Below are 19956 nucleotides of genomic sequence, written 5' to 3'. Positions count from 1 at the left end.
CTTCAGGAAATATTCAAATAACTTTAGTTCTACTCAGGTATACATCCATAAGCAAAAGTTTAAACACCCCCTGTGTAACATATTGGAAATAAATATAAAATGTGCCATAACTCAACATTTGACACCACATTTTATGTTATTTTAAGTTGAGCAACTAAACAGTAAATGTGTTAAAAGGTGTGTATTTCTTTGTAGAGGATGTGTTAACGGTCCTCTAGAGTTGATTTACACATTACATTCTGTTTTCATTTATACTTTGCACAGCATCCCGACTGTTTTGGAAGCAGGTTTGTAATTCAATATTGATTTAGGATTGCTTTAGGTTACTCTACCACCTCTGTAGTTATTTTTGAGTAACTTTGCGGTGTCTGAGTCCGTAAATGTAATTATTTATCTTCCATCAGATTCAATCTAATCAGATCAGCTGTTTCTCTCAAAGAAATATTACATAATCTGATCCTATTTTCGTGCTGTGGGGGTTTGACGCCGTCTTATTGTAATGCGCATGCGCGATCTGCTCTACCAGCGCTGTGTCTGTGTGTCCACCGGTCCACACGCAGGACGGAGGAGAGGGTAAGGTGATAACACTGACGGCCTGCGTTTTTTGTTATGTTTATAGCATGTAGCTAGATACTGAATAGTATGTCTTGTGCGATTGACCAACACAGCGCTTACGCTAGCTATGTCTGATAAACTGTGGGCCTTATTTACAGACGGTGGTTCAACAAAGTCGAGCGCGACGCCCTCGCACACACCGACCGCGAATTAACGTTAACGCTGCTCGGTTAGCCTAGCCTGCTGCAAGCTCTGCAGTTTGTGCTGACTTATCATTTTTGGCCACTGAGACCGTTTTGCAATGTAGGTTAAGTAGATAAATGCGTTGATTTGTCTTTGCCGTTTGCCTCTCGATGCGTAAATCGAACCGCTGTTGTTTCTGTTCAGTAAATCGTTGTTCTGAGTTGTTAGACCTTTTGAGGCGGCTGGTGTTGTTGTTGCTTGCTAGCCAGTGTGCGGCTTGTCAGTGTGTCTGAGCTACCTAATTTAGCTCGTGTTAGCTTAGCTCGCTTCAGGCCGGCTACCTTTGCTGCTATGAGGTGAATATAACTAGCCAGCTAACAGCTGTATCCGTCGTTGTAACCTGTATCCGTTGTATCCGTCGTTGTAACCTGGCGGTAATGGTACGTTTTTGTAGCAGTCAGTTACGTTAAGTTATTATGCGTTTTGGAGTCATCTGAGGCTTGCGTTTGTAACGAAGGGGGTTGAAAGACCGTGAATAGGTAGGTAGCTTTTACGAAGCTGAAGTCAGCTTTTTGTTCAGTTTTTTCTGTTCGCCCTTAAATTTTGCAGCACTTACTGTGTGGCGCCTGCACAGTTTAAGGTGGAACGTGAAGATTCGAACTAGAAGCTGAAGAATATGAAGCCAACTGCAGTCTGGTGCTAGCTGGTCAGGTTGTTTACTAGCTAGCTGACCCAAGCTAGCTAGTTAGCTAACTAGCTAGGTTAGCTAGGTTGCAGTCGCCTGAAGCTGACAGGACACACGTTGCGGTTTCATTTCATTTATTTGTCTTCGGGTTTATTAAAGAGAACATGTGTGATTATCAGTACTTATGACTACAGTCAAATAATAACGAAGACCATCCCAACAGGATCGTGTCTGCTGCTGGTCCATCAGAAGCCTAAGCCGGTCTCCATGGCCCAGTTCGGGGGCCAGAAGAACCCTCCGTGGGCGGCTCAGTTTGCCGCTACGGCGGTATCTCAGCCCGGCCATTCAGGACAGTCCCTCGACTTGAACAGCTTACACTGTAAGTAATGTCAGACGTGACTTTTTGAAGATATTTTCTGCTTATGTTTTTGGATATACTCTTCTAGGCAGTGGTGAATTTACCCCTACTTACAGTGTTTGTATACCTCTAACAGGTAACAGCAGCTCTCTAATAGGAAGATTTACAAAGATGACTATAATATTTTTGTAATCCTTCAATAGATTAGAATGGGTAAAAATTTTCTTTGTTTCCCTTTATCTACTTGTGAGGATTATAGGTTCAATATGTTCAGTCAATGGGCAAACAGTTTGTGCTACTGTCTACTTTGGACTCCGTCAAAATCTGCTTTGAACAGCCGACCTGTAGAAGTGGTGCTGCAGGTTTGCATTATGGCCTGTTTGTTGTGTTGCAGCGTTGGGTGTTCAGCAGCCGTCTCTCTTGGGTGCTTCTCCCTCAATGTACTCACAGCAGTCTGCTTTGGCTGCAGCATCCCTCAACACACAGTCAGCTGCCAATTATCAGATTTCCCAGCAGACTGCAGCCCTCCAACAGCAGGCTGCTGCAGCTGCTGCAGCTGCGCTGCAACAGGTGAGCTCCTTTACCACACTCTACTGTATTTGGGCTTTTGACCAGGCTGGAAGTCTGCAGTGAAAGAATAATCACACTGCTCATCTGTCACACTCCATTTTTTTCTGAGTTTAGATGTGTGAGACCAGATGTAGCAGTATATCCATTCTTGTTTTTATTTGACAAGCATCTATTCTGTCATAGATTTCATGTATCTCTTTTATGTAATATGTACCATCTTGTGTAAAGGGTTCATTCTGGTGGTATGTATGTTGAGGTTGTACTGGAATTCCAGGCTCTGGCATAACTGTAATCTACTTCTTTTCTGGTGCAGTGAATAATCTTGAGTCACTGGTATGTGTTTAATTTTAGTCTCAGATCAATTCAGCACTGCAGCAATATCAGCAGCAACAGCAACAACAGCAGCAGCCACCTCAAGCTCCCCCGCCACAGCCACCTCCTCAGCAGACCCTCTACAATGTTGCTCACCAGGTATGCATGCTCGCATATTGCCGTCCGTTTTATTTTGATCTGAAGGATGTAGAAGTAGAACTTCAGATCACAATTAAATAGAAATTGCGTGTATAATTTGTACTGTCCTAAGTGATCATGTGGATTTAAATGTACTTTCAAGAGTATTACTTTTGTCCTCTTTGGAACATTAATGTAATGTATTACAGCTGTAATATGCACTATTGAGTTAAATTATTGGTACAGATCAGACATTTGCAGGAACATTTGCTTTTAGTACTAATGCAGTTGGAGTCTCTCAGCAAAATGTTGCCTGGGAACAGGTCCAGCACTGAAGTGCTCTCATTGCTGCACTGTACATTCATCAGAGGATCTTTGTTTAGTCTAATTTCTGAGTACAGTTGACTGATTTCATTATTTATTTCTGCTTTCTGGAAGTTGGGTTGCAGCAAGCTTGTGTGACTGAAAATCAGTATATTATTGTAGTAGTATTTTAGCTAGGCAATTATATAAAAAGGTGTAAAGAACAAGCTGGTTATCAAACACCAGCTGTGACTGAAGGGATCTAACCAGTCAGAATTTGGGATGGAGTCAAGTTGTTTGGATGTGGGTGTAGACTTTGGCACCATTGCTCTGAGCTGCCATAGTGATGGTGAACACTATCAGACCCTTGTTGCTTTTACTAGTTTGATGTTTTAAATGTTATTTAAAAGGAATATGTTTCAGCTGTAGACACAGTTAAAAAGTATTGTTTTCCTTTTGTTTGTTCTGTTAACTTAAGGTAGCAGTTTTTATGAGGAAAGTCATTATCAAACATAAACTGTTAAAAGCTAGCCAGCTTGCTTTTCTGTTTGTCTGCTATCTGGTAAAACTGTTGTTCACCTTTTTTGTCCAACCAGACATACCAGTGATCTATGAGCTTTACCGAGATGCAAATCCTGCAATAACGTGACCTTAACCACTTAAGGGCATCACTGTGTGAAAGCTTGATAATAAATTCATGCTGAAGCATTTTAGTTTAGAACATCATCTACAGATTAGTGTCCATATTTACAAAATTCATCCTGCTTGTGCTATTCTGTTTAGTTCAGCATGAGTGGCATAGCAGGGGACCGCTGGGACATGCAGATATCAATCAAGCACGCTCGCTAGAGTATTGGGCCGCATCTAAACTGTTCGGAACAGTGAATGTTTAATAAATGCTAAAGTGGGGTATCATGCAAACTTTTATTTAATTTTTTTAATGTCTTATAATGCTTTGGAATTTGATTCCTCTCAGAGCTGTATGCTTTAAGTCAGGCCATACAAAGTTGAATAGCTGTTTATTAAGTTTACCATCTTCACCTTCACAGAAATACTTAGAGTTTAATGGCAAAACTGTTTTACACTTTGACTTCAACAAGTACAACAGCGATTTTCTGAGTTTTTTATTTTATTGTATTTTTTTTACAATAGTTGTGATCACAGGATCTGTTGACGTAATGGTTACATTGCCACAGGACCCTGTCTTTAAAGTAAACACACGTTTCTGAATGATTAGTGCGTTTTAAAAACAGTACCCTCCAACTAGGACAGGTTGTTATGTACAAATTCTGTATTATGTATGATATTATTTACATATATTACCTTTTCAGATGGCTAGTGGCAAGTAGTCATGCTAATTGCAGAACTTCAGGAGCCCTTTCTCACATCTATACACTGTGTGAACAATTATTAGGCCAGTCTTATTTTTGAGGATTATTTTTATTAATGACCAACTTCAGTGCTCTCGGTTAATCCAAAATGTTAATAAACCTCAAACATGAATGTTTAAGAAAGTAAAAGTGAAGTTTTGGCTTTCTTAGGAGAATATTACCTATATGTGCACATTTATTGGGCAACTATAATAGTGCAGAATTATTACGCAGCTAAATGAAAAACACACATTTTACCATCTCACTTTTTTTTCATCTGTTCAAGTGAGAATTATAAAAAAACAACTCAAAGCTTTCCAATGAACATTTCTGAGAAATAAAAAAAAAAAATAGTGACCAATATAGCCACCCTTCTTTTCAATAACAGTGATAAGCCTTCCATTCATGGAGTCTGTCAGTTTCTTAATCTGTTGACGATCAACTTTTTGTGCAGCAGCAACCACAGCCTCCCAGATACTGTCCAGAGAGGTGTACTGTTTTCCTTCACTGTAAATCTACTGTTTAAGAATTGCCCACAAGTTCTCAGTTGGGTTCAGGTCAGGTGAGGAAGGGGGCCATGTCATAAGTTTTTCATCTTTAAAGCCTTTACTGGCGAGCCATGCAGAGGAGTACTTGGATGCATGTGATGGAGCATTGTCCTGCATAAACATCATTGTCTTTTTGAAAGATGCAGATTCTTCCTGTACCACTGCTTAAAGAAAGTGTCTTCTAAAAACTGGCAGTAGGCTTGGGAGTTGATTTTGAGCCCATCTTTAACCCGAAAAGGTCCAACCAGCTCATCTTTAATAATACCAGCCCATACCAGTACCCCACCTCCACCTTGCTGGCGTCTGACTCGAAGTGGAGCTCTGTCCCGTTACTGATCCAGCCATGGGCCCATCCATCGGGTCCGTCAAGAGTCACTCTCATTTAATCAGTCCATAAAACCTTTGAAATTATGGGGCAGTCATGGGCTGGAGGTTAGGGAAACAGCCTTGTGACCAGAAGGTCGCTGGTTCAGCACACAACTGAGGTGTCCTTGAGCAAGACACCTAACCCCCAACTGCTCCCCGGGCGCCGTGGATAGGGCTGCCCACCGCTCCGGGCAAGTGTGCTCACTGCCCCCTAGTGTGTGTATTCACTGGTGTGTATGTGGTGTTTCACTTCATGGATGGGTTAAATGCGGAGGAGTAATTAATTTAATTAATAAATTAATTAATTAAAAATCTGTCTTCAGATTCTTCTTGGACTAGTCTAGACACTTCAGCGTATGTGTCTTGTTCAGTGGTGGTCGGGTTTCAGCCTTCCTTACCTTGGCCGTGTCTCTGAGCACTGAACATCTTGTACTTCTTGATACTCCAGCTAGGTTGCAGTTCTGGAATATGACAGAACTGGAAGATAATGGGTTCCTGGTAGCTTCATGCTTGATTCTTCTCAAATCCTTGGCAGTTCATTTGCGTATTTTTTTTCTCAGCACGTTTCTTGCGACCCTGTTGACTATTTGCAACAAAACGTTTGATGGTTCTGTGATCACGCCCCAATATCTTAGCAATTTCAAGAGTTCTGCATCCCTCTGAGAGACTTTTGGTAATTTTTAACTTTTCAGAGTCTGTTCAATCTCTTTTTTTGGCCCATTTTGCCTAAAGAAAAAAGCTGCCCAATAATTATGCACACCTTGATATAGGGTGTTGACCTCCTTAGGCCACACCCTCCCTCATTATACAGATACACATCACCTGCTATGTTTAAATCCATTAAGCATTCAAGTTTATCCAGCTTGGAGTTAGAAAATATGCCTAAAAATGATAATATGGTCAAAATACTCACTTTCCTAATAATTGTGCACACAGTGTATAAAGTTCCTGATGTGCTGAGTACACTTGTTGACAGCTTGTGCAGTAAGCATATTAAATGGTGCAGCCTGGAGCGCAGCGAGTCTTGACAAGTTTCCTTTGTGTTTTCCTCCCTCTCAACTAGCGAGCTGCAGCGTCGTTTTTAGAATTCAGTGTTATTACATATCACTCAAACTGCTCTGGAACAAACTGCCAAAATTCAGATGAAATTGTGTCTGTTGTGTAGTTATTTATAGACTTTTAATATCACTAATGCTGCCATAGGAAAATGTTAGCAGTCAAAACATGATGTCAGATGGCTCTATCATCTGAGATCCATTAGCCTCTTCTCTCTTCTTCTAGACCTCATTAGTTTCTACTGATGACATTTTTCCTATTTTTTATGTTGACAGCTCCCTCAACCGCAGCCTGCCCTACTTTCACAGGTAATTTTCATAGCTATATGTGTTCAAACCAGTTTATTCACAGTCAATCATTTAATAGGCCCAGCTCTTTATGATCCTTTGCTATTAATCCGCCAACCTAACCATTAAACAGTTGGTACAGTGGTAACCATTGACATTGGTACAGTAACCAATTATATTTTAAAAGCCATTTTTTGTAATAGGTCATTTTCTCAGTATTGGCTTTGGCCGAATTATATAAATTGTTGTAACTAGCTATCAGAAAGCACAAGGAAAAAAGAAATTATTGCTGTAAAATAGAAAATGTAAATTTATTTGTTGTTTATAAAATACTTTTAAATATCACACATTTTAATAATGATAAACAGTGATTTAGTGCAAAACTTGCATACATGTATACATACATGCTGTTCCGCTCGTATCTGTATGGATTTCTATTTTGTAAAGCAATTGTCATTTCTGTTCCCTAGCCTCCTGTTGCTTTGCCTACTAGTCTGAGTTTGTCGAACCCGCAACAGACCGCTCAGATCACGGTCTCCTACCCGACCCCCCGCTCCAGCCACCAGCAGCAGACCCAACCCCAGAAACAACGCGTCTTTACTGGGGTCGTCAACAAGCTACATGACACATTTGGTTTTGTGGATGAAGATGTTTTCTTTCAGCTTAGGTGAGAGCTGACTATACAACTGGGGGTTTTCAAATGGTTCTGAATTTTTTTCCACTGCATGAATGATGGTTAGTAACACTCAGGTTATTTATTTTATGTTGTATCTCTAGTGCGGTAAAAGGAAAAACGCCACAAGTTGGTGACCGTGTTCTTGTAGAGGCCGTCTATAACCCCAACATGCCGTTCAAGTGGAACGCCCAACGCATTCAGACTTTACCTCAGTTGCCCAATCAAACGGTGAGAACCTAATTTGCTAAGCTGTTTGTCCTCTTATGCTTCCAAAAACGTGCCATTGCACTGCCATTGATTACTTTGTTCTCAATTTCTATGTAGCACCAGCCGCCCCAGCCCTTACCTCAGGTTTCCCCACAGTTGTCCAGCTTTTACTCTGATGCAGGAGTGCAGCGCTACTCTGACATACACTCTGCGGTGGACTCAAGACCAAATGTAACCCTCTTTCCTTTCTGTTCGTTTTTTCATGCCCTCCATTTTCTCATGGTACAAACAGGTGTTAGTCACAGTTCCTCGATTCCTTTCTTTCTGCCCAAGATGAGTTGCTGCTACAATATTACTACTTGCTCTTTCCGTCTTACAGCTCTAAATTTGTGTTCGATGAAAGTTCTGATAAATTGTAATTTCTCACAGCTCATAGTCTCTGACTAATCAGTGTTTGTCTGTGAAATTAAATCTTGGGAGGATTTTTTTTTTTTTTTTGTCTTCTCTCCCCCAAGCATTCAGTGGCTTTTCAGATTTGCCTTATGTTAGCATGTTAATGTGATGGAGCAAGAGCATGATGAAACAAACAGAGATTTGCTGTGGTCAGTTTTGTTTTGTGTAAATAACTAATGCTGAAAGTCTTGTTCTGCTTCTGGATTTTAAGCTCTAGTAGTGGAAGGCCTCAGCACTTCATAATTTGTTTTAGGAAAGGTCTTGGTAATTAGCTCGTTATTTGAATCGGATGGGTTTAAAAGAGGAAGACGGTTAACTGCTGCAATGTTGTTGCCCTCCAGGACTAGAGTTTAAGGACCATGTTCTGTTTTAGTCTATACAGGAAAAGTAATCTAGATGTCTTTTGCTAGGTCTGAGAGAGCAAGAATCTTTTGAAACAGCCAGAATGCACAATGTGCATTAATTTTCCTGACCAGCTCTACATTTTCTTTCCTTTTTTTTTTTTTTTTTTTAAACACAGTCTTGGATTTCTGTCTTTCAACAGGGCCCAAAAGTGCTAACATTTGGTGCTGTAATTGAACTTCTTTCTGGCTCTTTCCTATTTAGCTATTTTTTGTCTTTTCATGGGGTTTGTTGCACCTTAACACAGTGGGCTTATTTTCCCTTCAGAGTGGGTCATATCTTTCAGAACAGGCCACTCTTGTACTGGAAATTAACTAACACTTGTATTTCCATACAGCTTTTTCACATTACAGTTTCAGTTAACTTATAAATGTATGTATAAAATACACACAGATTTGTTGTACATGCATACATGGCCAGCACCACTGCATTTGGCCTAGTCTCAGATTTGTTGACACAGTCTTCTGCTGGTGAGTGAGTTCGTTCTGACTCGTCTCTGGTCTGTTTCTGCCTGTTTCAGAGCCAGCCTCCTGGCCCCAACATGATCAAGCCAGGTCCCTCTATGCTTCAGTCTCTACCTCCACCAACTACCTTCAGCGTGCCAACCCAGGGTCCCCCTCCCTCCCTGCTTCAGGCCCAGCTTTCTGCAGCCTCTCTAGCTCCGCTCCTACAGAATCCCCCTCAGCCTCTCCTGCCTCAGCCACCCCCTAAAGGTACAGCAGTTTAATCATGTAGAATTCTGTGGTGCTTAATATGGATAAAATTATTAAAAGAAATACTATATCTTTTTCATTTTTTCTGTCTTTCTTGTAGATTCTGTATTTTCAGGGGGGTTACTGCAGCCTCCAGTGCGGATGATGCCCCAGCCACAGCCTGTGAGACGTATGGATCCCTCTCCTCGCTTTCCAAGCCGCAGTGACAGACCAGAACTCATTCTGAGAAAAGATGACCGTAGGTGAGTAGCAGAAGAGCACTGTTTGCACAGTTTTAAATTTGATTAGGCGGCCTTGATTAGCTAGCACTACAGGGAGAAACAAAGCTACCCTACCCATTAGTTGATGGCTACAGATGACTGGCACTTGGAAAACTTTCTAAATTGAACTACCTAGCTGCTCCATTGGGTTTCCCTAACCTTTTTTAAAATTCCATATCTAATTTTGAAAGCCAATTTTGTCAGAAATCATAAAGAGGGTTACCATGTTAACAAAAATGCATTTTGATTTTCCTGCAGTCGGGAGAGAGAGAGAGAGCGGAGAAGGTCAAGGGAGCGTTCTCCAACACGCAAGCGTTCGAGAGAACGCTCTCCTCGAAGGGATCGCTCTCCAAGACGCCCACGCAGAGTTGTACCACGATATACTGTGCAGTTCTCAAAGTTCTCGCTTGATGCGTAAGTGTGAACTATTAGACTTTAATTGTAATTAAAACCATGTGACTTTGTTATTAACTGTGACATCTCTAAATCCTGTGCGTGCGCATGTGCATAATGTACAGATACAACTGTGACATGATGGAGCTTCGGCGGAGGTATCAGAGCCTCTACATCCCAAGTGACTTCTTTGATGCCGTTTTCACCTGGGTGGACGCTTTCCCCTTATCGCGACCTTTTACATTTGGAAACTACTGCAACTTCCACATCATGCATAAAGAGGTGGACTCTTTAGTTAAGAACACAGCTGTATTGGACCCTCCTGATGCCAACCACACCTACAGTGCTAAGGTGTGAGGTCACATTCAGTTGTACTTTTATTATTGACAAAAGCTGTTTGATTGTATGTGCACTAAATTTTTGTTCAGTGTTTGTCATTGTGAATTTTTAAATTTTGTGTTTTTTAGGGGCAAGAGTCTTGTTTTTGGCTTTCTCATTCTACATTTGCTTGTTTGCTTGTATGTGCATGCTAGACAAATATATCTGTTTGTGGTGTAGGTGATGCTGCTTGCCACGCCCAGTTTGGATGAATTGTATCATAAGTCTTGTGCCCTGGCTGAGGACACACAGGAGCTACGGGACTCTTTTCAGCACCCGGCCCGCCTCATTAAGGTACAACCGAACTATACTCTGTCTAGCTATGCATCTGCTTCACTAACCATTGCCAGCTTACTGGGGCAATTAACTTTTGTTCTCTGTGGTATGGTGTTTCATGTTCATCAATATAATCTACTAATCATAGTCAAGTGTGCTTTCACAAGTCTGCAGTATGTTGCAGGACTTGACAATCTGACAACAGTCTGGGCAGCAGTTAATGTTTTACTCTATTATTAAAGCTAGCCAACTTGTACTATATGTTTGCCTAGACTACTAAAGTGCTGATTTTAAGACTCAGAATAAGCTTTTCTGTTGCCCACAGATATAGTTGAAAGTTATTTGTCCACTCAATTCCTCATATAATTCTGGGTTATTTTGTGTTCATGCTTTTGATGGGAGGTGACTGTGATGCCTATGTCCTATTCCATTGCTGAACGCTTAATTGTGTGGAGTAAGCTCTTCTGATGTTGACTCTCCCCATGCCAGACATTCAGAGCATTTTTCCATCACATGCTTTCTGCACTTGTTAGCATTGCTTCACTTAAAGCACTCTGCTCTTGCTTCATTTGGTTAGATTTATTTCATTGCCTAATACCTTTTTAGCCACTAGATTCATGTAGTGTGTGTGTGTGTGTGTGTGTGTGTGTGTGTGTGTGTGTGTGTGTGTGTGTGTGACCTTTTGTGTGTGTGTGACCTTTTGTGTTTTTGTGAACTCCTCTGTTCTCAGTTTCTGGTTGGCATGAGAGGCAAAGATGAGGCCATGGCCATTGGTGGCCATTGGTCTCCCTCCTTGGATGGAGCTGACCCAGAGAACGATGCCTCAGTCCTTATAAAGACAGCAATACGTTGTTGTAAGGCTCTGACAGGCATTGATCTGAGTTTATGTACCCAGTGGTAAGTACAACTCCATTCTAACACTGTTTTGATGTATGCCCTCTTTCCGTGTGTGTATTTATCATTACTAGGCCTGAGCAATACTAAAAAGCCTAAAAGTAAATGTTCAACAGTCTGTGACCCACTGCATGGATTTGACAAAAGCTCTGTCTCCTGACATGTCGGAGGCTTTTTGTTTTATTTTTGGTTTCATTTAACTGTAAATCTGTAATTTTATGTATTTCTTTGCTCTTATCTTTTGTTTTGCAATGTCCTTTTTGCTAATGTGTGTAGCAGTCCTGCCTCTTTATCTGTGTGGTGAATGCATTTAATCTGTCGCTCGAAAAGCAGAGCTGGAGGAGTCGCCGCCACCATTACTTTCTGTTTTATATGACCTTTGACCTGTGTTAAATATCTTACATATTTAACTTGCTTTCACCATGTCTTTGAATCTGTCTTTCTCACACCATTGGGGTATGTACGCTATCCTACACAAGCACCAGTTCAGACTCACGAATGCTAGGGAGAGGGGCCTAGCAGGAGGAAAGGGGGGAGAAATGTCCGGATTGTCGTCGTTTTTGTTTACTTTGTCTGTCAGTTTCCCCAACACGTGGCTGCCGTTCATCATGAGAACCTACTGTGGAGATCTGCAGACTGTATTTTCATTATGACTTATTCTGGGGTCAACTTACCACAAAGGGGAGGTAGGGGGATTGGAGTGTATTTGGGGTTAGGCCTTGTGTGATGTCTGACAGAATGTTTCTTTCCAATGCACTTCTTCCTTTGCGACAGGTATCGTTTTGCAGAGATTCGCTATCATCGCCCTGAGGAGACTCACAAAGGGCGCACAGTTCCCGCTCATGTGGAGACAGTGGTTTTATTTCTCCCGGATGTTTGGCATTGTCTTCCTACCCGCTCAGAGTGGGAAGGCCTGTCCCGCGGACTCAAGGAGCAGCTGGCAGAGAAACTCTTGGCTGAACGGAAGGAGGCTGATGGAGAACAGGCACTGAACGCTAATCCTTCTCTTCTCATTTCCGCTTCTCACAGGCACAGGAATAGACAGACAAAACACTCAAAAAACACACAAAAGCAAACAAGTATCACAGGCATCATACAAAAACCCCTGTTTATTGTCCCTGTGTTTTGTCCCTTTTCCTCCACCCCATCCCCTCCTGCTTCCTCTACCTGCTCTCCCAGCACCGCCCTCGTCCCTCCACCCCACCCAGCCCGCAGTCACACACAGCGGAACAGATTAGCCCATACTTTAATGACACTTCAACTGGTAAAACAGCTTCCAGCTCTGCTTATGAAATGTAATCACCAAATCTGATGAGGAAATTCATCATTCTCTTTTATGTATAGTAGTGTAGAAAATTTTGCTCAAAGAGCAAAGTGACATACTTCAATTTCCTCAATTTCCAAGTGGGATATGTACGTTTCTGAGTTTTAATTGAGATTTTGGAGACGAATGCTGGAATCTGGAGAGCCAGTTGGGATAAAATGTGTGTTTTTAGAATGTTTTCTTTTATGATTAATTTTACATTTTAATTCAATACCTGCTGAACTCCAAAAAAGTTCTGTCTCTTGTCTGTCCCTTTATTGATTTTTACACTATTCTCGGATTGGACTGTACCTAGACTTTGTGGTTTTTCCAGGGAGTTTGGTTGATCCAAGGACAGTCTTCTATGAGTAGATGTTGAAAAGGAGGGAAAAGGAGTAGTCAATTTGCAAATGTAGTTATAGGGAACCCGTACACACACTGAGTTTGGAGACCATCTCTGAGTGCATCTCTCACATTTTACATTTCTTGGACCCACTGTCATTGATTACCTTTTTGTATTCCACAGAACTGGCATTGATTGGCTGATGGGTGGGGTTTGGATCTGTTGTAAAAGCTAGAGAGCTTCCATGTACCCTAGAAGTGGACTTTTGTTTTTTGTTTTTTGTTTTGTTTTGTTTATTTATTTATTTATTTATTTTTACCCAATCGAGACCTCAGTTGGAGGAGACAATGAGAGACAGTTGTGACCTTGCTTCTTGCACGGATCAACTTTTGTTTCAGAAGCTCAGACAGTATAGAAGAGTTGCTATTTAACATTTTGCTTTCTCTCTCTTTTCTCCTCTCTAACCGGATGGTAGGAAGAAGAGGAGAAAGATGATGACGATTCAAAAGAGGTTACTACACCCACACACTGGTCTAAGCTTGATCCGAAGTCTATGAAAGTAGGTTGCCTCCATTTAAAAGGTTGAGTATCCGATTTGCCTCCGTTTTCTCCTGAAGAGTCTCTTCAGCTGCTTGTGTGTTCTTTGTTTAGGTCAATGACCTGCGCAAGGAGCTGGAGAGCCGATCTCTAAGCTCTAAAGGGCTGAAGTCTCAGCTGATAGCTCGGCTCACTAAGCAGCTGAAGGTGGAGGAGCAGGTGGAGGAATCCAAAGAACCAGAGAAGACTGAGTCTGTTGGTGTAGAGGAGGAGGAGCCCTGTAGAGCAGAGGAAGACCGGGAGGTGAGCGAAGAGACAAGCTGTGAGAATAACTACATGATCAGAAAGGTGCCCACTTGCACTTCAAAACTAATGTTTTATGCATGAATAGACTGTAGAAGGGCTCAATTTGTGGGAATTGTTTGAAAGGCCAAAGTGTTGTTTTAAAGGGAGTTCACTCTTAATCTTAATTTGTAATGTCAGTCTGATTACTTCTCTTCTCGTCAGGAGGAGGAGCGCAAGCGGCAAGAGGAACTGGAACGGCAACGTAGGGAGAGGCGGTATGTCCTTCCTGATGAGCCCACTATTATTGTCCACCCGAACTGGGCAGCAAAAAATGGCAAGTTTGACTGCAGCATCATGTCTCTCAGTGTGCTGTTGGACTACAGGCTGGAGGACAATAAGGAACATTCCTTTGAGGTGAGGAAAACCAATCCATTTTTAAATGGTTTCATTAGAGCTCATCACGTTGTAAATGCTTTTGGTCCCTGTTTTCACACAGGTCACTTACCTGAGTGTCAGCTCCTGGGGTGCTAATTTAAATCATTTAATTGGAGTACTTCAATCAGATTAAGTTTAAATGTTTTAAATATGTATAATATTTAATCATGCCTCTTAGCTTTCAACAAAATTTAAAGTGTGAATATTTTGCCTATGCTCAGTAAAGGAGAGCAGGTGTTTTGCTTCTTTTCCTGGGTTGTATACAGAGGAAATTTAGGTTCCAGTCACAAAGTTGATTTCTTCTTTTTTCTGCTTCAAAGCATTCGTGTTTTGTCTTCTTGTTTAGGTCTCGTTGTTTGCTGAACTTTTCAATGAGATGCTTCAACGAGACTTTGGCTACAGGATATACAAAGCTCTTGCTGCTTTTCCAAGTAAGGATGAGCGAAAAGAAAAGAAAGAGAAGGCAAAAAAAGAGGCAGAGAGAAAAGAGTTAGATAGGAGGGATGCAAAGAAGGATAAAGAGGAGGAGAATGGTGAGCCTTCCACAAAGAGACAGAGGGAGGATGAGGAAAAGAGACGGGTGAGTAGGTTATTCTTTAATCATTTTTATTTATATAGGCTTTTGTTTGTTCTTCCACATGGTTTGCTGTTTTATTTCAATATACTCACTGACCACTTTATTAGCTACATCTGTTTAATTGCTTGTTAACAGAAATAGCTAATCAGCCAATTACATGGCCACAACTCAATGCGTTTAGGCATGTAGAGGTGGTTAAGACAACTTGCTGAAGTGCAGACCGAGCATCAGAATGGGGAAGAAAGGTGATTTAAGTGACTTTGAACGTGGCATGGTTGTTGGTGCCAGATGGGCTGGTCTGAGTATTTCAGAAACTGCTGATCTACTGGGATTTTCATGCACAACCATCTCTAGGGTTTACAGAGAATAGCCAGAGAAAGAGAAAATATCCAGTGAGTGGCACTTGTGTGGATGAAAATACCTTGTTGATGTGAGAGGTCAGAGGAGAATGGGCAGACTGGTTTGAGATGAAAGAAAGGCAGCAGTAATTCAAACAACCACTTGTTACAACCAAAGAATGTTTCCAACACCTTGTTGAAAGTATGCCATGAAGAATTAAGGCAGTTCTGAAGGCAAAAGGGGGTCCAACCTTCTACTAACCTAATAAAATGGCTGTGATTGTATGCCATGATGAACTATCCTGGAATGCTTTTAGAACAGATGCCACTAACCTTGTTTAGGGAGAACTACAGTGTTGCTGAGTTTAGTCCCATTCTAATGCAACTGAATAAAGTTCAGGTTCTTCACCAGCATCTGAATACCAGAAAAAGGGACTGAAGTAAATACTGCATCAAGTGTTATTTTTTATTTATTTGTTTATATACAGAATATGCAGAGAGGAGAGACATGAGACTTGTCCCATGTCCGGAAACAAGATGTAAGTGGCCTTCTTTGTTTTTGTGCAACAGGATGATGACAAGGAGAGGGTTCTAAAGAAAGAAGAGTCTAAAGATGAAGATGATAATGAAGATGAAAGCAGCAATAACAACGCTGACGAGTATGATCCGATGGAAGCTGAGGATGCGGATGACTATGACGATGATGGTACAATTCACGCCCTGTTTTATCGAGGTAAAACCTCAGAGGCTCATGCTTAACTTTTCTTGACTGCTGAACATTTTTGTTCTAATTTTCAGATAAAGATGATGAAGACTCCAACGGTAGGGACAGAAGGGATGACCGCAGAGATGACAGAAAATCAAAAGACAGAGCTTCTAAAGATAAAGTGAGTTGCGTATGGTTCACCTTATACTTCGCGAACTGAACTTGCACACCTAGTCAGTGTGATTTAAAGGTGGTCTTTGACACTTTGTATGTTTGTAGGATGAAAAAAAGAAGCAAATGGTGACATTTGATAAAGATCTTCTGATGGCTTTTGTGTACTTTGATCAAAGTCACTGTGGGTACCTACTAGAGAAAGACCTGGAGGAGATTATGTATACACTGGGCCTGCATCTTTCCAGAGCTCAGGTACTGTTTATTTATAAGCTCCTTATGTCAAACTAGTGTACATTTGTGTGCTTTATTTTTTTGTATGCTTGTGCTTACATCACATTCTTTTGAAGGCTGCCTGAATAACTGATTAACAGTGCCATGATTTCCTTACTTTTTGTGTAGGCTGTGGAATGTCAGAGCTAGTGCTGATGGAGTGTGAATTCATTTTGCAGGTGAAAAAATTGTTGAATAAGCCAGTGGTGAGAGAGTCCTGCTACTACCGTAAACTAACCGATAGACCCAAAGATGAGTCCAGCCCAGTAGGGACTCCTGATTCTCAAATAGAAAACCTCTTGGGTAAGTAGAAATACCTGCTACTACAACTTAAACCTTGGTTTTGTTTCATGAATGAGGAGTTATGGCTTACCCTGCTAACTTTAAACATAGGCTTTAGTCAGAGCCAGTAAAATGCTATCCAAACCATGACGCATTTGAAAAGATTTCTAAAGAAATGACTCCACGTTGCCAAAGAAGAATGAAGAAATGTTAAAGTCTGAAAGCAAAGTTTACAGAAACCAAGGAAATGAACCAAATAAGTGAAAAACCCAGCTGTCAGCCTACTGTGATGCTGGCAAACGTGAAACTGAAACCTTCAGCAGCCGTTACTACTGACGGCAATTTGACTTAAGCATGTAGATGTGGGCCACTTGTGTGGCGAGCCCATCACATGGTAAAAATAAACCTTTCCTCTTGCAAAACTGTTCTGTTGGCTAAGGGCAGCTATTCACCAGCCAGGTCCAGCAGAAGTTTAACTGGTTGTCCTCAGATGTGTGTGTCTCGTTAAGAGATCATGTCTGGGCCTGGGACACTAGGGTTTGTGAAGCTGAAATTTAGTAAAGAACTTTACTCAGTTGAATATGTTCTGTGATACAGGCCCCAGGTCATCTGACAAGATAATGAGCATGTGACTAATTAAGCACATTCAACATTTTCTGTTGGCGCATTGCTACATAGTATATTAACTGTGTGCTCCACAGGTAACCGATCTCTGCTGCCCAGCCAGAAGACAAAGCGAGAGGGAGAGGACCACACTGAGACGGGAAGTCTTATTGTCTATAATGGCGCTATGGTGGACGTGGGGAGCATGCTACAGAAGCTGGAGAAGAGTGAGAAAGGCAGAGAGGAGATTGAACAGAAACTTATGCAGCAGGACACTAAAATGGGTAACAGTCTGTGTAGTGTACTCCTTACTTGGGCTGATTTTTACATAAACGTTCCTTACTTATAAACTGTTGCTATCCCTGTGGTGTTTCTCTGCCACACTAACAAATGAATTGCTTTGGTAGGCATTTGTTTGTTGCTCAAGTACAACTGTTATTTGGCTTCCAGATGAAGATGCTAAGAATATGTCGGAGTTGGAGTCAGCCAACCGCAGTCTGATGAGGGAGCTGGAGCAGGTGAAATCCAGTCTGAGAGAGACGGAGAAGAATCTCAGAGCCTCTGAGCAGCAGAAGAGCTGCTATCAACAGCAGCTGCACAGCACACTGTCAAGCCTTCGCACAGTCATGAAGGAACTACAGTGTGTCTTACCTAATGTATGTCCAATCTGTCAGCTTCTATATATTAAGCTAGCTTCTTAAACATTTTTAAGATTCTTCTTAACATGAATATTATGTCTTATCTGTTTGACACAGGCTGATCATTCTGAAGACAGTGAGCAGAAAACTCAAACTAACGGCTCAGATGACTGAACTGCCGGTTACATCTGTTTGTCACTTGTCCTTCTCCTCAGATCTGTAAATAAGCACTAAATCCGTTTAATTTGAAGCTAATTTTTGATAAATATTTCCTTTTTGCATTTTGTTGTTGCCATGTACAGAATTTTAAGGACAGAGGAGAACACTGTAACTTAATTTTCCTCCTCATAATTCTTTGACCTAAAAAAGTAATTTGACAAGCTACTTCCTACATAGTTAAATTATCATTACAAATAAAAAGCTTATCAAATTCACGTGTGATATTTAAGTCTTGTTTTAAAAATGTTATTGATGATTTTTTTTTTTTTTTTTTAATATTCTAGAGAAACCTTTTCTTCCCAGTTGCCAGTCATTTTAATTTTGTTTGTTTTTGTGGTGGCCATCTTTTTCTGTCAACTTACAGCATCATCTGTGCTAGTATATGTGAGGTGAATTTTTTTTTTTTTTTTTTTTTTCTCCCAATTTAATTAGCAATAATGGTGTTATTTATGTGTAAAGTGAAATAGAGCTGAAAAGTTTTTCACATCAGGACCTGGGTAGAGCTGCATAATGAGTGCAGAGCCAGGCTCAGGGTGAATTTGTTATACTGATGTAACAGATCAGTAGTTGCATTCTTTGTTTACTGTCTGTGAACATTTTTGCTAACTTGCTGCTATCCTATTTCTTGATATGCATCTGAACTAATGCACGCATATTTGCTTAATCCTAACTATTGAGTTTGTGATTTTGTGTAATCCTTTGAGAAGTGGCATTGTGTGAATGAAGCCGTTCTTTTTGTCTCTTCAAAGGGACGTTGATGCACAAAAGCTCAGCCGTCGTTTTAAAAGAGCGGTTATCATAATTGACTGACTCTGGTGTTGTATGCTGCAGAGGAATCCAAACAACTTGGTATTCCATAAATAGTATTTCACGAGAATGTGTTGTCCTGGAATTGAAGCAGTTTGTTTTTGTTTTTTCCTCCCACTAATCCATTTAGTTTTTCTTTTTTTTTTTTTTTGTATTTTTGGAGACGGGGAGTCGGTCATCAGCAACTGACTACAGGAAGTTGTGGATGCTGAATGGAAAAGAGCCAAACTTAGTAACAATGAGCCCAAAGCAACCAAGTGCATATTATTTTTATATTTCAGATGTGCTATCATGGTTGTCCTGTGTAAAAAATAAAAGTGGTTCATTTTAATATTACATTTTTCCCCCCTCTTTCTGGTCCTTTTTGTTGGTCAAGGGACTGTGATTTTAATGAATCTGCAAAACAAACAGCCTGTCCTCTAGATGGCAGTGGTGGCCTGATTTAGAACTGCTGTGTGCTTTTTAGAGGTAGAGTAGCAACAGAAGCTTCACATCACTCTTAAAGTAGTTTGTTTGTGGCTTATTGTAAGTGTGGTTGATGTGAGTTATCGCTCAAACGAATACAAATCAATTCATGGACAAAGTCGAAACTTTCTTCATCCTCAGCTTGGTGCAGCGGTGCATAGGCCAGGTAAATTCAGTACTCAGCCGTGAAGGTTATTCAGAGACATGGGTTCCGTTTTATTTTCATTCATCGTTTCAGACCTGAGCACTTTATTGTTCTAAAGGACTATGTATAGTTATTCATGAGCCTTTTGTTATCTGTGCTTCCCCCGCCCCGGGCGTGCAGTGGGTGTCGAGTGGAGGAAGCCGTTTTGGATGTGATGGCCTACTTGGGCTGCATTCCATGCCAGACTACAGCTAACAAAGGAGCATTTAGCAACACTTTTGTCACTTCAGCCAAATGTAGTGACACATTTTCCTTTTCTGTTAAAGAAATGGTCATTTCCTTTCCCACGTTGATGACCCTGTATGTGTCGATGCTTTTGTCTGTTTTCCTGCGGTGAATGCGAAGCATATAATGTCCATGTCCTGTCTTGTCCAGGTGACAATGGC

At 41.0% G+C, this 19956-nt stretch overlaps 1 protein-coding gene across 5 annotated transcripts; it reads left to right on the top strand.

Annotated features, from left to right (window-relative positions):
* Positions 1-486: 486 nt before the first annotated feature.
* On the top strand, positions 487-19236 carry ccar1 (cell division cycle and apoptosis regulator 1). Of its 5 annotated transcripts, none has more exons than XM_017725529.2 (26): positions 487-573; positions 1647-1802; positions 2176-2351; positions 2703-2822; positions 6720-6752; positions 7202-7398; positions 7509-7635; positions 7732-7845; positions 8990-9182; positions 9283-9424; positions 9701-9856; positions 9961-10186; positions 10394-10507; positions 11220-11386; positions 12158-12368; positions 13505-13588; positions 13681-13869; positions 14074-14265; positions 14633-14866; positions 15772-15907; positions 16000-16088; positions 16187-16333; positions 16531-16654; positions 17335-17520; positions 17687-17892; positions 17992-19236. In XM_017725529.2, the coding sequence occupies exons 2-26, from the start codon at positions 1691-1693 to the stop codon at positions 18046-18048; spliced, it is 3732 nt and encodes a 1243-aa protein (XP_017581018.2). In that variant the 5' UTR covers positions 487-573; positions 1647-1690; the 3' UTR covers positions 18049-19236. The 5 variants fall into 5 exon arrangements, with proteins under 5 accessions (XP_017581018.2, XP_017581008.2, XP_037394608.1 ...); XM_017725519.2 differs by having other exon boundaries at positions 13681-13914; XM_037538709.1 differs by having other exon boundaries at positions 560-578; positions 13681-13914.
* The last annotated feature ends 720 nt before the right edge of the window (positions 19237-19956 follow it).

The sequence above is a fragment of the Pygocentrus nattereri genome, chromosome 5, assembly GCF_015220715.1.
Source record: "Pygocentrus nattereri isolate fPygNat1 chromosome 5, fPygNat1.pri, whole genome shotgun sequence".
Lineage (NCBI taxonomy): Eukaryota > Metazoa > Chordata > Actinopteri > Characiformes > Serrasalmidae > Pygocentrus > Pygocentrus nattereri.
The sequence above is the reverse complement of the archived record's forward strand: the minus strand, read 5'-3'. Positions and strand labels throughout refer to the sequence as shown.

Coding starts and splice junctions, on each gene's coding strand:
- ccar1 (XM_017725519.2), top strand. CDS start 1,691: ATGGCCCAGTTCGGGGGCCAGAAGAACCCTCCGTGGGCGGCTCAGTTT. Junction 2,823..6,719: donor TCTACAATGTTGCTCACCAG/GTATGCATGCTC, acceptor TTATGTTGACAG/CTCCCTCAACCGCAGCCTGC. Junction 14,867..15,771: donor AGGATGAGGAAAAGAGACGG/GTGAGTAGGTTA, acceptor TTTGTGCAACAG/GATGATGACAAGGAGAGGGT.